The sequence below is a fragment of the Gymnoscopelus microlampas genome, assembly GCF_963454915.1.
Source record: "Gymnoscopelus microlampas genome assembly, chromosome: 7".
Classification (NCBI taxonomy): domain Eukaryota; kingdom Metazoa; phylum Chordata; class Actinopteri; order Myctophiformes; family Myctophidae; genus Gymnoscopelus; species Gymnoscopelus microlampas.
The window spans coordinates 37577594-37593699 of record NC_139944.1 but is presented as its reverse complement, the minus strand read 5'-3'; the positions used below and the strand labels follow the sequence as shown (position 1 = coordinate 37593699).

Below are 16106 nucleotides of genomic sequence, written 5' to 3'. Positions count from 1 at the left end.
GTGTAAAGGACATTTTTTAATCCATTTTTTAATAAACCAACATATTTTTCATATAGCAGCATAACCAGATGGTCTTGAGGTATTTCTAAATCCATACACTGATATTCTACCCCCATTCTTTCCCAGACATTCATCCATACAACAGCAAACACACGGATACACACGCATAGTCGCAGACCCACGTCTGATTCAGACAATGAGGACAGCAGAATTCACATTCTACTAGTTGTGCACATACAAAAACACAACTCAACACACTCACACATGAGCCTACAACATGTAGGCTTCCGTACACAAAGGCAGATGCGCACACACACAAACATTGGCTTGGGAATTCAAGCACACGCACACATACAGAACACATTTTTAGAGTCCTGTGGTCACAGTCCCAGACTGTGTAGAGCTGGCTCCCTCATAGTGGCTTGTAAGGCAGGCACACTTAATGGTGCAGTTTTGGCTGTGGGAAGACATGAGAGAACAGAAGAATATATGAGATTTCTTTAGTAATACAAGCAAGTCCTGTAGGAATGTTCACTTTTAATACTGCTATTAAAACTGATAAGCCCTTTCAACTTTCCATTATTGTTAATGATACTTGCACACTTAAATCATAATCCATGCTTTGCAATGAAAATTGCCAGCTGCTCCAGGGGCAGAATTCATAAAACATATAAGGCTCCTAACAGGCTGAGTTGATGAACATTAAAAACAGTAGAAAATCAGTCCAAAACATTTAAATCTCCCAGCTATAAATGCTGTTGGCTGTTACAGTCTGGTGTTGCTTATAAGCTAAATTGTTGATAATACATACCCAGTCTTTAAGAATGCTCTCAATTATGTGTGGAAGCATGTACTCTAGGCCCATTATATATTATTGCATATTAGCAACAATATTAGCCGTTAGTGAGTGTGGGAGTGAGTGTGGGGGTGCTTATGGGGTGGGGTGTCCCTCTGGGACGGGTGAGTACAAAGCTGGGAGGGAATCATGACAGTATGCCTACAACAATAAACTAGACTACACTACTGAGCATATCTTGCCTAAATTGAATTGGTTTTACTTTGCAGTTGTATTATCTAGGAAAATATCAATGTTGGATCGGGACTCGTCTTGGTACTCGTACTCAATATTAAATTACTTCCATCAGGATCTCTGGACAAAAAAACGTGATAAATTGACATTCCTAAAATATATGTTATTGTACTTCCAACATTTTATTGCAAAATTACTAGGTGGTCTCACGTGTGTATGAATTGATATATTTTCTGAATGAGTATTTTTGTCCCCATTTTGCCTCCAACACCAGACTCACCTTCTGTGTGCCCATTTTCTTCTCCGCCCCCCCGGCCAGCACTCCACCTTTACTGTCCTTCCAGGGGTAGAAGTTTGAGCGGGGAGAGGAGGAAGATGAAGAGGAGGAAGATGGTGTGCGGTGCACCAAGGGCTTGGAGGGCGGTGATGGCTCCCCGTTGTTGCCCCCCTTGCGTTTCTTAACCAGCCCCCGGTGTTCATAGCTCCCACCACCGCCACCACCCCCCCGCCCATGCAGTCCCGAATCCCCCACCACCCGACTGTGGGAGTTGGCAGGTGCACTGTCAGGGGGTGAGGAGTGGACTGGCGTGGGGTGTGTTCGTTTGTAGGACCAGGCCGCCGTGGCGGCGGGAGAATGGGATTCCGACGGCGACGGCTGGGGGCGGGGCTTGCTCACAGGGGAGAGCGTGCCGTTGGTCTGTCCGTGAGGGAGGGGCGAGGGGGCGCTAGTCTTAGATGAAGAGGTGGAGGGCGGGCGGCCCCTGTCTTGGAGAATGATGCAGTTCCTGTCGGGGCCGGAGTGCTCGCCCTCCTGCGACGGGGCCTTGCGTTTGCGGAGCGTGGCAGCGGCGGCCGCGGCCGCTTCCTCCCGGAGCTTCAGCATCTGCTTGCTGGGCCGGCCTACCGGGTTCTTGGGCCTGCCAGGCCCCGTCTGACGCCTGCCAGGCCCCGTCTGACGCATGCCAGGCCCCAGTGAAGAAGCCACTGCCGGCTTCACTGGAGCAGACAGATGGCCACTGCCACTGACACTACTGCTGCTCCCCAGATTCTCTGACTGGCTGGCGGTAGAGGGTCTCCCAGGTCCGCGACTGGATGACGAGGTGGTTTTGAGGGAGGAGCTGATGTGACTTCCTGTGCGGACTTTAGAATGCAGTGAAGAGGAGGAGGAGGACGTGGAGGATGAAGGAGAGGAGGAGGTGACAGCCTTGGTAGAGGGGCTTGCAGATTGAAGGTCTGTGGCTTGAGGTATTTTTCTGAGTAGGCAAGAATTAAAGACATAAAAAAGAAAATAGTCAGTGCTCGACATTATACATGGCCTGTACACAACAAACTGGGCCATTGGACCACACATTCCACTTGCCCCATTGGTTCAATTAAAATGCTTCCGTTAATTTATGTCAACACATTATTTCCCTTTGATAATGGTATTTTATCAATAGTTTTGTGAAATTGTTGACAGAGCCTCGATTTGTCCAGAGAATTTACGTATTATGTTTGCAATATCCTAATTTGCAGTCTATCTATAATAAGACAAAAAAGCAGTGGTGGTTTTCATTGTCACCAGCATTTGACAATAGCTAAATACAGCACATCTCATGCCCAAAAAGGGTAGACCCCTAGATAGACTATTAAGTATTAGTATAGCACACCCCACCCTACCCTCTCAACCTGTTTCTGTTTTAGACCATGTATTTCAATGCATAATATGCATTGAAATTATGTGTTCCCTCCACATATATTCTGTTTAAATAACTGTCCTATTTTGAGCAGTACAACTTGCAAACTTGCCAGCTATCTGTATTGTGTTCCAGTTGTAACCGTTTAGATCTGATGTAGCCATGTAGTTTGGCCCATTTAGATGTTCAAGGTCAGAGAGATGGGATGGCTTATGATAACTGTTAATCCCTCTTTGTTCGCAACAACTTGCTTGGAGAAGATCAAAATAAGAGTAAAAAAAACGAATAAATACAATTTCAAGCCAGATTGTCCTGATATTGTTGTCTTTGTTTTTTTCCTCACAATCTTGAGCATTTGACATGAACAGTTTGAAATGCAAGGCTTCTTACTTCCAGAGGTGGGCGCTGATGTGCTGCTCCACCATACTGCTGAGAGCTGACCTCAGATGGTGAAGCCTCCTGTCAAACGTATAGACACCGTGGCCTAGCATGTGACTGCCAAATGAACAAACCTACAGGAAGGATGCAGAATGGTTACACAAATATCATTTAAGTAAGATTTAAATGAAGGCTGCTGCTTCCAATAGAAAAGTCTACTGAAAACCAGGCGCTGACACAAAATCAGAAAGTATGTCCGCAACACAAAGCTTAAAATGTGTTAAAAGTGCAATGGTCAATAACTTTCATGTTCTACCCGGGATCTGAATCTGGATTCCCCGCACGCAAAATTGACGCTCAGCGCCTCTTCACACTGCTGGTGTTTTTTAGCATAGTGTAAATATGTGGCATTCGCATTGAGAACAATTAAAACACACGCTGGCCTCAGGAAACAATGCTTTGTTGGACACAACCTGCAAGAGTGGCAGCAGTTTACAAAAGGATTTTTGAGGATTTTCCAACTGCTACCACTCAACCACCTGACAATTCTCCACCATTAGTGTGATTAAAATGAGAATTTAAGTATTTTTAAAAGTATAAACTTAATACAAGCGTAAATTACCTCTATCAGAAGAAAAGTTTATAATGTAGAGAATGAGAGAGGAGTTAGAACTAAATATTTTGTAGAATAATATAAATATGTAAAACAACAATAGAGGGCTGCTTCCAGCTAGCCCACGAACAGAAATACCAGCTCACACACAAAATAATAATGTTTGTCTTGTCTTACTGCCAGAGGTCTGGGGTGAGACGAAGAAGATGGGAAGTCAACAGGTTCTTCAGGTCCTTCCCCCTCACTCTCATCACTAGAGATGCGTCCATGGACGAGAGGCGAGGGGGAACGGAGGGCCCCCTCATCCTGCCTGTACTTCTCTTCCTCTGCAGCGCTCTCTGATGAGGCCCTGGAGCGACTGAGAAATGCAGATTGATAATCATTTGAGGGCTCATTCACAAATTCAAAACCACCATATAACAGATTAAAAACAAGAACAAATGACATAAATGTCAATTATGACTGCGGTAACAGTCTGAAAACAGGGCGGTCCCTCAACCTCTGCGGGAGGTTTTTTTCACGCCCAGGCCAGCCGGGGAGCAACGGACAGACTCAGACCCTAACCCTAATAATTACATTAATTCTAGGTAGAAATCATATAAAACAAACGTTAAAATCTTCAGTGGTTGTTTGTTGAAATAGTGATGGCATGCACATTTTTCCAGTGCATACTGCAGGCTTTGTTGACAAATTTAGGAAGAGATTTCGGAGCTCTGGCTCCAAAAACTATAGACTATGTGAAAGAATCTGTAATATTCCAAATTCATGTCAATGAACACGGTAGTTTTTCCTAACATAGGGAGCAGAGCGTAGCGATCGGTCTATTGTTTTCTTTTCCTACCACGGTGACTTAATACTAGTTCAATGGATATCAGCACAGATCATAGACTTAGACCTTAGAAATGAATCCATGCCATCAAACAAGCTTGCAAAGTCCATGAGCAATAATTATTACACCAACTAGTAACATCCTCTGTCGAAACATAATGATTAGTACCAGTAAGGTACTATGTCGAAACATAATGATTAGTACCAGTAAGGCTCACTGACCTAAAGGCAGGGAGGTTGGCCAGTGGCCTCCTGCAGTGTGGCGATCCAGCTGGCTCCCTGGAGGTCTCTGGACTGGGAGAACGACCAGCAGAGGAGCACCCATCCAGGCCATGGGACCCTTTGTCACGGACCTTGGTTTTTAGCTCCGACACCAACTGGTCAAAGTTCTTACTGCGTCCCTGCACCTTCCTCCTCTGGTGGATGGAGTGGATCTGAGGAAACACAAACGCATACAGTAAGTTGGAAGTAACACTAATCATACTAGAAACAATCTACTATGTTTGCTGGCGTGGACTTGTAGTATTTCTAACCACTGAGCAGGATGGTTAATTGACATCAGCCATCTGGATTTTTTTTTTGAGTACCTGGTAAATGTTTACGCCACTTTGGAACTAACGTGTGCTTTTTTTTAAGTGTCTCTCAATTTTGTTACAGAGCTAGCATTCTAGCATTCTAATAAAGCTCTGCACTGTCTGAAACATCCTTGCCGACCACAGGTTTCAACATAACTGCTACCTGAAAAAAACGTAATATTGCACTGGTCTGGATAGAAGCTGACAACCATGTTGCATTTAAAATCATAAAACAAAGTTTGTTGGACTAGAACAAAACAAAAAACAAACCAATACATTAATGAAGCAACATGATGCCGCATTTTGTTATTTCTACATCCAATACATTTTTTTTTAACAGAAAGCAAATTACGATGCAGCGCAACTGCACATTCTAAACCACAAATATGACGTAATCATATGGTGTTTCTTAAATAAAGCGTGGGAAAGAATGACAAAACATCAAACTACTGGACCTTAATGCACACAATACAGTGAGACTTTAAGGGAAGCTCTTTTCCTCCGATTCTTTCACCTCTCTTCGGTCATTTCCTGTTAATCATCCTGAGGTGGGGTGGCTTTTCACACTCTTCATCAGTTACTTCCTCTTTCTCAAACAGCGACCATATAAGGACTCTTCCTGTGCTCGGAGGCCTGAGGCTAACAGCACTGATCTGTGAGATCGGATTACATGTGCTGAACTATATTTTCTAACAGAGTAAAACAATAACTCTGATCTTATCCACATAATTTCACACAGTTGTGCACATGCAATACAAACTCAAAATGTCATCTTCAATGTGATCATCACACAATAATGTGGTCTTTTTTAACACATCATAAGCCCATCCCTACAGTGACGAGATTTGAGCTTGTAGATCTTATAGATCATTTTAACTATTTTTGCCCAAGCCAGCCGTCCGGTAAAGTAAAAAAGTGGGTGAAATTTGTTTTCGTGCATAGTTCCTCTATACTAGGTCGTCTCCTTTTTTACCTCAACACAAAATCCCTTCACTGAAAATAGCCAATCTGAAAGCTCACAACACGTCTGCTATTTTTACAGAATATTCACCCCAGAATAGCAATGCTAGGGTTCAAATGATGCAAGATGAGGCAGTGACATTTTGGGTGGGTCTGTTCATTAAAACAAGCCACAGCCAGTGCATTTTGCCCCAACTTCAGCGAGTGTGTCTGGAGTGCAATGTCACGCCATTGCACTCTATGGTGTGACTGCCCGAGTGTCGGGCAGAAACCTCTTATCTGCATATTCTAACTTTTTGTGTTTTTTGGTAAATGAATGCCCTGCTTGATCATACTACAGCGTCACACAAAAGTAGAAGATATACAGGTTCTTCGCACCGCTTGTAGATAGCTACTTTTACTATTTCTTTGTTTGAATCCTGAAAAGTACGGTTAATAAGTACAGTTCAAAAGTAACAGTTAATATGGACATATATTGTTGTTATATATTGATGATATATTGTTTTTTTTATATAAATTTGAAGTTTTTCAGAAAACTTATGTCAGGATTTTGTTAGAATCGGCCTTAGGTCTAAATGGGTTAACAAAATAATTTTGTTTAAAAATTATTCTCATGAGCATCCAACACTTTTACTTTACAGTTGCATCATGCATGATAGGTGGATGCATTCACTTTTTTTTTGGTGTACCAAATGAGCTACTGTGGGCACAATTATGGGTGTAAATTACCTACAACCAAGTCTCTGCTTCCATTTGTAGATCCAGTAAAAACACACAGGATTCCTGAATACTTTATCTCAAACGCCACGCATCCAAAGGAATGGCTTAAATCGGTTTGATGAATTTCTGCAAAAACTTCAAGTAGGCCAAGTATATGCTCTTCGAGAAAGGTGCAAAAAAGACAAGAGTCTAAACACAGACAGACCAATCTTTAGCTATCAATAGTTAGTTACAGTTTGTGAACAAAGCTACACCAATTACAATGCAGCATTCAGAACCAAAGCTGCTTGTGCGCATGTCCTAGTGTGGTGACAGTCTCATTTGAGCAAATGGAAATAACGATCTTCATAAAAAGGTGCTTTACAGTATTCAAGAACAATGTTGTTGTAAGAGAATCACGGAATTATCCAGGTTGTTGCTTTTTTACATGCAATAGCAATGCAACTTTCATGTGTTTCAGTTTCACTTTTATTTCACCAGGCAAGAAAAATCCTGTTCTAGACAGTTTTGCCTTGCGGCCAGGCTGTTAAGAATAATAACAGCCATGTGCTGTTACATCTTTGTCTCTGGCTGGTACTCCTGTTTACTTTATTAGTTAATTTGGTAAGTACAAAACATCATTTTGGAAGTGCCATTCTAAAAGTACTTCTCGCCTTAATAAAAAGCTAAAACACAGAACTGACTGATCAAATTCTATGATACAATCTAATATCCTTTACTATATATTATATTTATATATTTGATTTAGCCTTGCATGCAAAGGTTGCTCTGTGTCATAGGGGTTGAATCCACAGAGATGATGTGATGTGTCATCATTTCAATAGGACTCTTGTTGCTATTGTCTGTGAAATGGCAGGCCACAGTCTCATAACCTCATTTCCTCTAGACTCTTGTTGAGTGGTTAGAATTGGGTCAAAAGCAGAGGGGATGGCACTGGCTGCTGAAATTAAGCCTCTGTCACCTATTTAATGAATGACAATGAGGCTGACAAAGAAAATAAAAGTGTAGCATGAAACAATAGAGAATGCAGTAAATAATGAGGATGGTTTAAAAAAGTTTGGGTGAATGAGTAGCAGGTAAGCCGGACAAATGAGGCAGCAATAGCACAATAGACAAAATGTGGCTCAGGGCCACTGGGCTAGCTCAATGTGTGTATGTTTGTGTTTTTCTTACATTGCAGGTCAATAGGCGTGTGCAGACTTTCTTCCTGTCAGGGTCCAGGACGCCGCAGTGCTTGTCTAGGTCACACTCTCTCCCTGCAGACAGAAAGGGTTCAGCTTCAACAACACTCACTCAACCAACCGTTTCACCAACAAGCCAACCCCTTTTTTTCAGGCGCCTGATGAAGTCTTGATAGAACTGTTCAACTTGATTGAATCTACCAGGATTCTTAACCCATAAAACTTTTCACTGGTTCAAATAATCCCTTTGCACATGGACGTCTGGGTGGCGTAGGGGTAAAGTTCCTTCCCACTAGCACTACCATGGCGATTGTGGTTTGAAACCTCCACACTGTCCACAGTGCCTCTGGCACAGCTGCACGCTCCAATGGCCATTGTTTTCCAATTGCCCATGGTTGTGGATTTGGAAGCCGGCAGAGGAGAGCATTCTGTCACTGCACTGACTCCTACAGGTTGGTCGGGGCACCTGTTCAGCAGGGAGTGAAACTGGGAAGGGGATAGATGTTCCTTCGTGCACGTTATGCCCTCTCAGTGAAACGTCTCACTGTCTAAGAAGTGGCTGGAGACTCCGTATGTATTGGAGGAGACACGTGGTTGTCTGCACTCTCCCCAGACCAAACAGTACAGTTTGGTATTGACAGGGTCTATGCAAACATTCCCAACGACTAAAGTAGGGAGAAAAAAAAAAGACAGCTAAACTAAGAAATCCATTGCTGCTGTTCTGCCAACTCCTTGACAAACGATACAGAAAGATACAGAAATTGTGCTTGTACAGTACACAGATATTTTCTTTAGTTCATAGTTTTGTCGATATCAACAAACAGATGTAAGCACTACAGAGTATAGACCCAACGCAACTGTAAGTAACATCCATTCATTCCATCAAGTATACTCACTGGAGGCCACTTTGTTGTATGGTCTGGGTACGCGGTGGCAAGGGAGGACTGCGGAGGCTGAAGAAGGCGAGTCCTTCCTCTGGGTTAAGGGTCTGTCGCTGGGTGATGTTCGACTGGGCACGGCGCCCCCGTGGGGCCAAGGTGGATCTCTGACGGAGGGAGGTGGAGAGCTCAGCGGGGGCTCCAGGGGCGGTGGCTGCTTGAAGACGGATGCCTCCGAGTGGCTGCTGTGAGAGGACTTCTCCAGCGGGGAGTGTCTGAATGACAGAATAGAGAACAGCTTTCTTCAATGTTCAGGTAAAAACAAGTCAAATATTTTATGGGAACATAACATGTTTCTAAAGATCAACTCTGAACAGAAACAAGCGAGGTCGGAGTAAAGCATTGGGTATGTATCATTTCATTATGTTTGGTGACATGGTTTTAACGCTACAGACAATTGGGAAATAAATTAAAAAAACACCTGATTTGTGTTGGTTGATTGTGTTGGACTGGAATGACCGGTGTACCAATTTGGTACATTACCATAACAAATTAATTTGTCAACTGCTCCAGACAGTTCCTGTCCAGTCCTCGCCGAGTCACCGCACCCTAATATTAGAAATCTTACCCTCTGCATTCTGGCCAACTGTCTCCTCTTGACTGAACAGTGAACCCCAACCATTTCTCTGTGTATCATGTTCTCCCGATTCTCAACTCCACTTGCCTTTTCCCTCATGTCACTTTCTAACCAACATCTTCATCTTTTCCCTCCATTTCAACACCTGACATGTCAATGGCCCTCAAGATCTCAAGTCTTTACATAAGAGGCTGAGCGCATGCCTTGGAAATGCTCACAACCTATATAGATGCTACAGCTAGTATGGGTACATACATAGATATAAATATAAGTTGACAAGAGATGATGGAACTAGCAGTAAACATAATGTAAACTGTTGCCTTCGCTAACAGATACCAGCTGGGTATTTCCACCCAGATCTTTCCAAACATCAGTTTTTATTTCAAAGCCACACTACCAGGAAAACACGTCACAGTTGTCACTTCTCCTTTTCTTTAATTTTCTACCAACTAAATTCAAGGAATGAAAGTGACTGTTCTCCCCACTTCTACTTTTGAAAATGGGAAACTCAGACTACAAGAATGTTAAATCTAAGGAACTGCTGAATTAGGATTTCAGCTGCTTGCCAATGTCATTCTTTTGGTGCGTTGTGATATCCAGTAACAACAGTAGGACAGACTTACAACATGAACCATTTGGACCTTCATATGAATACTTTCGTATCTGTGTTCTACACCAGTACTCCTTTCCTTTCATCTTGCCCCATCTCTTGATCCCCTCTCTTACCTTGTCCCATCCTTGGAGCTCTTGGAGTGTCTGTATTGGGGTGGTGTCGAAGGGGAAGGCGGAGCTGTACGTGGTGGCCCACCCCCTTGACTCCGCCCTTCCCAGGAGGAGGAAACAGAGGCGGCATTGGTCCCATGGGAAGGGGAGTGGCCGTGGCGGGGTCTCTGCTGGGGTTGAGGGGCCGGTGTGGGAGAGCGCAGTCGCGTGTATAGTTTGGTCAGTGGGCCGTGTCTCCTCTCGCAGTGCTTCTCAAAGGCCTGCGGCTTGACCACCTGGCCACAGTGGCTGCATACCACCAGGTAGAAGTCATCTTGGCCCGGGTTATGGCCGAAGATGGACATGTCTGATGGAGAAGAGGGAGGGCAGAGTAAAAGAAACGCCTGGTGGTAGTGAAGGAAAGTTGGCAATGCAATTATGTGCATTTAGAATTTTCACTATTTCAGACAGCATGTGACTCACACAAACAGACACACACACACACACACACACACACACAGACCAACAGACACAGACATGTCTGTCAGGCAGCTGCTGCAGACTGCTAGGCTGATTGCCAAAGGGCACCTGAGCACAACGGCACCTCAGGCCACACAGTCTCTGGCAAGTGACGCCTCGCATTCACTCACTGTCCCTGCAGAGGGCAGTTTACTGTTGGATGCATGTTCACATCACACCGACACGTGAAAATGCATCGACTCCAGGAAGCATAAATAAGGAATGCACTTTCAAGTTTCATTCAAATTATTTTTATCGTGCTCGATACGTTTTTATGCTCCTGGAAATTGTCAAGCTGGTAGGTGAGGTTTTTCTGATGTGTTATAGGTCTACTAGGTAAGATGCCTCCAAGTCAGTGGATTGTATATTAACACACTTAATACCATAGAGATGCATCGTGCATTCTTTTTTATAGTCACAACGAGGACTGAAAAGAATACATGTTGTATAAATATGTGGTGGTCGACGACGACATTGTTATTTTGCCCTACTTTAAGCACCCCCTAAGTCAATCCCCCCCAGGTGCAGAACATTTAGAATGTTGTAAGTATGTCCTGCTAGAAACGAGTTTGTGTGGCCTCACCAATGGTGATAGAAGAAGACTGGTTAAGCTTGATCGACATGGTAACACAACATTGGAATTTCACAGATTGATTCATTCACACGGGTTTGGCTGTGATAGCTGGTATGTGGTTATGTGGACTTCTGCTCAGGTAAAATTGTTACTTTGCTGTTTGCTTTGGTAAATTGGTTAATTCGAACTCACTTGTTTTCTACCACACTGTGCGATCCAGTAGTCCCAAGTTGGTGTTAGCTAGTCACTCTCGCATCGACTCATTACGAACACTTCTAACATACACAGCATCAGTTAAATATCAACTTACATCAATTTGTTTTAATTTGTGTCTTAGTTATGTATATGTGATCTAGCTTTAACCACTTAAGCCATATATACTTTGTTGTACGACGAATAGCGATCTACAGGCTCAACAGAACACATTGCGATGCAACACGTTGTGTGCTTGCAGATCTGCTATTTTGACATTTTGGAAAATGTCTAACATTTTCGCCTATGCCCAAAATAGGGACACCAGGTTGAAAGTGGTCAAGACCGCTAAGACGAGGGTAGACCCATCCGTCTCATAGACTGTGATATGGCACCTTACCCTCCTTGCTGAGTGACATGGCTTCAGCAGCCTTCTTGCCATTCTTGTTGCAGTCTTCTACACCAGGCCCTGGAATACACATTACAATGCTCAATAGGATATACACAGACATGGGGGAATCACCTGTTGTGATTCAACGCTCTGAAATTCAACTAGATTAGATCAAAGCAAATGAGCCATAGGTCTAAGCCATTATCAAAACATTCAAACGTTGATATCGGTCAACAACTTCACCGTAATCATACACCATTCTGGAAATAAAAATGCTTTTGGCCTGCCCTGCATGCAAATCGATGATTGCCAATGGCAGGATCAACAGCTTCTGAATCTAATCTATTGGGGGAATACACTTGGAATAATAATAATAACTTGACAATGCTGGTGTTACCAGCAACTATGTATGTCAGGGGTCTTCAACAGGGGGTCCAGGACCCCTAGGGGGTCCTCAGAGTTACAACAGGGGGTCTGCCAAATCTTTGTGTGATTAGATTTTTTTTTTTACCTTAACCACTTGAAACCTAGCATCCCACAAGCATCCCACAAGTCCACATCCCACAAGCATCCCACAAGCCCACAACGCCTCGCAGTGGGCGCGTTGTGGGCTTGTAGATCGGCTATTTTTGGCAAAGAGGTATAGGTGTAGAGGGGAAAAAAGACAGCAGACCAAGTAAACAAAAAAAGTATAATCTTAAACACAATTTTATACAATATAGAGGGGGTCCCTGCTTCATCTCTCTCTCAGCTAAGGGGTCCTTGGCCTGAAAACGTTGAAGACCCCTGATGTATGTTATTTGTAGTGGACATCCGAGTTGATGTGATAGTTGGGGACAGAGTGGCACTTGGGAGGGATGCCACACAATGATTGTGTGCACACACACACACACACACACACACACACACACACACACACACACACACACTCTCTGAGCGGGGCAGGGCACACACGCCACCACTTCTTGACAAAAGTCACGTAAAACGAGGCTGCTTGTCACATTCTGGCATTAGAGACATCTGTTGATTTGAGACATTGAGACTGAAGTTCAGTCGAGTGTAAAGAACACGGAGTAACGTTCCCTGATATCAAAAGGCTGGGTGAGCAGCATTTACATGGTGGCAACAGCATCAGACCGACTCCTCCTCCGTCACCGGTGTCTGTATCCTCCTGCTGCTGCTCAATGTTGCCATGTCCGCGTATTATAAGCAACTTTGGGCCTGTTGTCTTGTTTCTAAAGTGTAGTGGCTTGGGCTTGTTTCCGATTTTATTTTATTTAAACCAGTGGTTCTCAAATATTTTCATGTCGTGGACCCTCAAATTAATATTTAACCCAATAATGCCCATCTAAAATGTTTTGTGGCAGGGAGTACCAGATTTGTGTTGTTAGAATGTTTAAAAAATATTCCAAATATTCGACATTTTATTTCAAGATTTAAAAACAATACTAACTGTAGATCGGCTATTTTCAAATAGCCAATGCATATAGATTTAAAGTGCTCATGTCGCTTCTTTTGGGCTTGTTTTCATAGACATGGTTGCTTGTTTCTCTCGCAAAACCTGGCAACACAGGTCTGTATCCTCCTGCTGCTGCTGCTGCTAGCAGTAGAAGTACTAACACTAGCCTAGCTCTCTCTCTCTCTCAGCGTAGCTTCCCATGGCCAGAAGTTGCTCGCTCGCCCATCCATCCACACACAACACAAGCCCCTTCCTTCCTTCTGCTGTGATGCCACCGCTGTTTCTCAGCCTCCTTCCCAAGCCCCCAGAACCGAAGCAGAACAGTGAAGCTGCCGTCGCCTGGTGGCCAAATCTGGGATAGCAACACTTCCGCATTTAAAACGCTACTGCGCATGCTTCTATCGGCTGAAACTCTAGTGCGCCTGCTCTATTGGCTCCAATATTGGAATACCCGGAAGTAGAGGTACTTCCGGGTGCTTCAAGCGCTTGTGAGCAACTTTCATTGAAATGAATAGGTGGGGGCGGGGCAGTCCGCCCTCTAGATATAATAGAACTCTATGCTCCTTCCACGCTAACCTAAACGAGACGCCGCTCCCACCTGCTGCTGGCAGCGTATTCCACGCATTATACACATGTAGAAACACACACTGTGATGGTAAAACTGCTACAATTAAGTACTTAATTCCCCCCTTTGGTCGCTGTCTGTCTGTATGCGCTAGGACCTGGGAGACAGAGCAACATGTTAACCCACCCAGCGCTAGGACCCGGCAGGGTCTTTGTTTGGGTAACATGGTTAGCGCTGCCTTCCGTTTCCACGAAAATAAAGCCCGACCGGTCGATCGATCGGGTCTCACGCCCGGCAATGTTGATGCTGTGGTGATGCCTTACCCTCCGACGGTGTCACGCCGGCCCTCTCGGCCCAGGCGCTCCAGCTTTGGCCCACGAAATCATCGAGGCTAGGCACCCGCCGTTCCAGAGCAGCCATTACTTTTACTGCGCGTTCACGCACCGCCATCATCACTGCGCGGCAAGGCGACTTACGTCATATGTCGCGCTCCCGCGCCAGGGTAGGAAGTTCCTGCGTGCGCGTTCGCGAAACACCCACGCGCGCAGCCCAGTTCATCACTTCATTCACTTGGGCCCCTGGCCTCAGTGGCCTGCCCAATACGTTTGTTTAACTTTCCACAGGAGGATGGACATGCAAATAGTGTTTGTGCCTTCGGTCAAAGAAATGACATGGTAGATTCAGATGTGAGTCTTTAGGCAAATGTACATGATGATGATGACACCAACACGTACCTCATGCAAATGTGCATGCTGATGATGGCACGCACCTCATGGTACCATAGCACCACAAAGGCCTTAAAAACAAGACTCCAGACATCCCAAAACGAACTGGTCAGGGCGGCTACTGCTTAGCCTCACACCTACAACTCATTTAACCCCTGCTCATTATGCTAGGGTGGGATGGCTCAGGGTAGAGGACAGAGTATAGCAACTTGCAATGGGCCTGGTCTACAAGATACACGACACCACAGAGACACCCATGCCATGTACCTGTCAAACTACTTATAAAACGTTAAAGACGCACACAAGCACAACACCAGAGGGGGCTCCACCAATCTCGTTCAACCCAGATTCGGCTCAGACAAGGGGTTAAATTCGTTCTACTGCTATGCCACCAAAATGTGGAATGCCCAGCCCTACCAACACACAGTCATAAAAAAGTGTGACTCCTTACCCTCCTTCAAAACTGCTCTAAAAGAGCACTTGCAGGTGTCTACAATTTGTAACTGGCCACTGTAAAAAGTCTAAGCTTATCACCAGAAATGAGCCCCAAGCCAAAGGGCCTATTTTCTCCAAGGGCCACTGGAGAAAATCCAATTTTTGGGTGAATGGGTCGCCCAAAAAAAATCCCTCATAATATGGGGTTGTGGCATGAAAAAGTTTGAGAACCCCTGGTACAGGGCATAGCAGTTATATTATACATAATATTTGATTATATTATATACTATATTTAATAAATACCCTTTTTGCTGTTTTCAAATATGTTTTGACACAGAATCAAATGTTTTATGATCATGATTTACCAGGAGCCTGGATGGCTTGGTTCCAGGCTTAAAATAAATTATATAAATATTTTCGGAAATATCTATGGGAAAAATAAATGGAATTTCTATCTGTGGCGCCACAAAATGGACTATAAAAAATGCTATGTTATTATTATTGTTTTCGTAGGAGGCGAGACGTAAGGGAGTGCTTGTTTTCGGACAGGCCCGATGGAGGCACACCGTCTGAAGCGGACTTGAGCCACGAGAGGCACCGCCGAGCAAGCTCAGAATCATAAATCACCCCCCCCCTAGTGTCGGTACCTCCGAGATGTCTACACCGCCTCGCACGCGGTCCAAGCAAACACAGCCGAGCGCTTCCTACCCCCATTTCAGCCAATCAGAAGCCGCGTCTCGCATCGTACGAAAACAATGGATCACTCCAGCATGTCTCCGTCCAACACCTGGAGACAGCTCCCCTGATCATCACAACCATCCAGGTGAGGTAGCAGGTCTTCAAGATCAGCACTGGTGAGAGCTTTATTGGGCGCTGTGACAACAATGACTTCCACCACAACATCGGAAAGACCAAGACTAAGACACTACGAATTTCCACGCAAGCCCTGGTCTTCTCTATGGCCGAATACTGTGCCCCAACCTGGTCTAAGAGCCCTCATGACAAGAAGGTTGATTATGCCATCAACAATGCTCACTGGATCACAAGTTATAACCAGCTGCCTGAAGC

The 16106-nt window shown here is 44.5% G+C and overlaps 1 protein-coding gene across 2 annotated transcripts; it reads right to left on the bottom strand.

The window, feature by feature from the left end:
* Positions 1-8: 8 nt before the first annotated feature.
* atxn7l2a (ataxin 7-like 2a) lies at positions 9-14331 on the bottom strand (the record flags this gene model as incomplete). 2 transcript variants are annotated; one of them, XM_084062182.1, is made up of 10 exons in its annotated part: positions 9-457; positions 1311-2283; positions 3097-3218; positions 3875-4055; positions 4748-4959; positions 7954-8036; positions 8858-9114; positions 10203-10545; positions 11864-11932; positions 14202-14331. In XM_084062182.1, 10 exons carry the CDS (start codon positions 14329-14331, stop codon positions 440-442), a joined length of 2388 nt encoding a protein of 795 aa, XP_083918308.1. In that variant the 3' UTR covers positions 9-439. The 2 variants fall into 2 exon arrangements, with proteins under 2 accessions (XP_083918308.1, XP_083918309.1); XM_084062183.1 differs by lacking the exons at positions 11864-11932; positions 14202-14331 and adding an exon at positions 11464-11596.
* Between the last annotated feature and the right edge of the window lie 1775 nt (positions 14332-16106).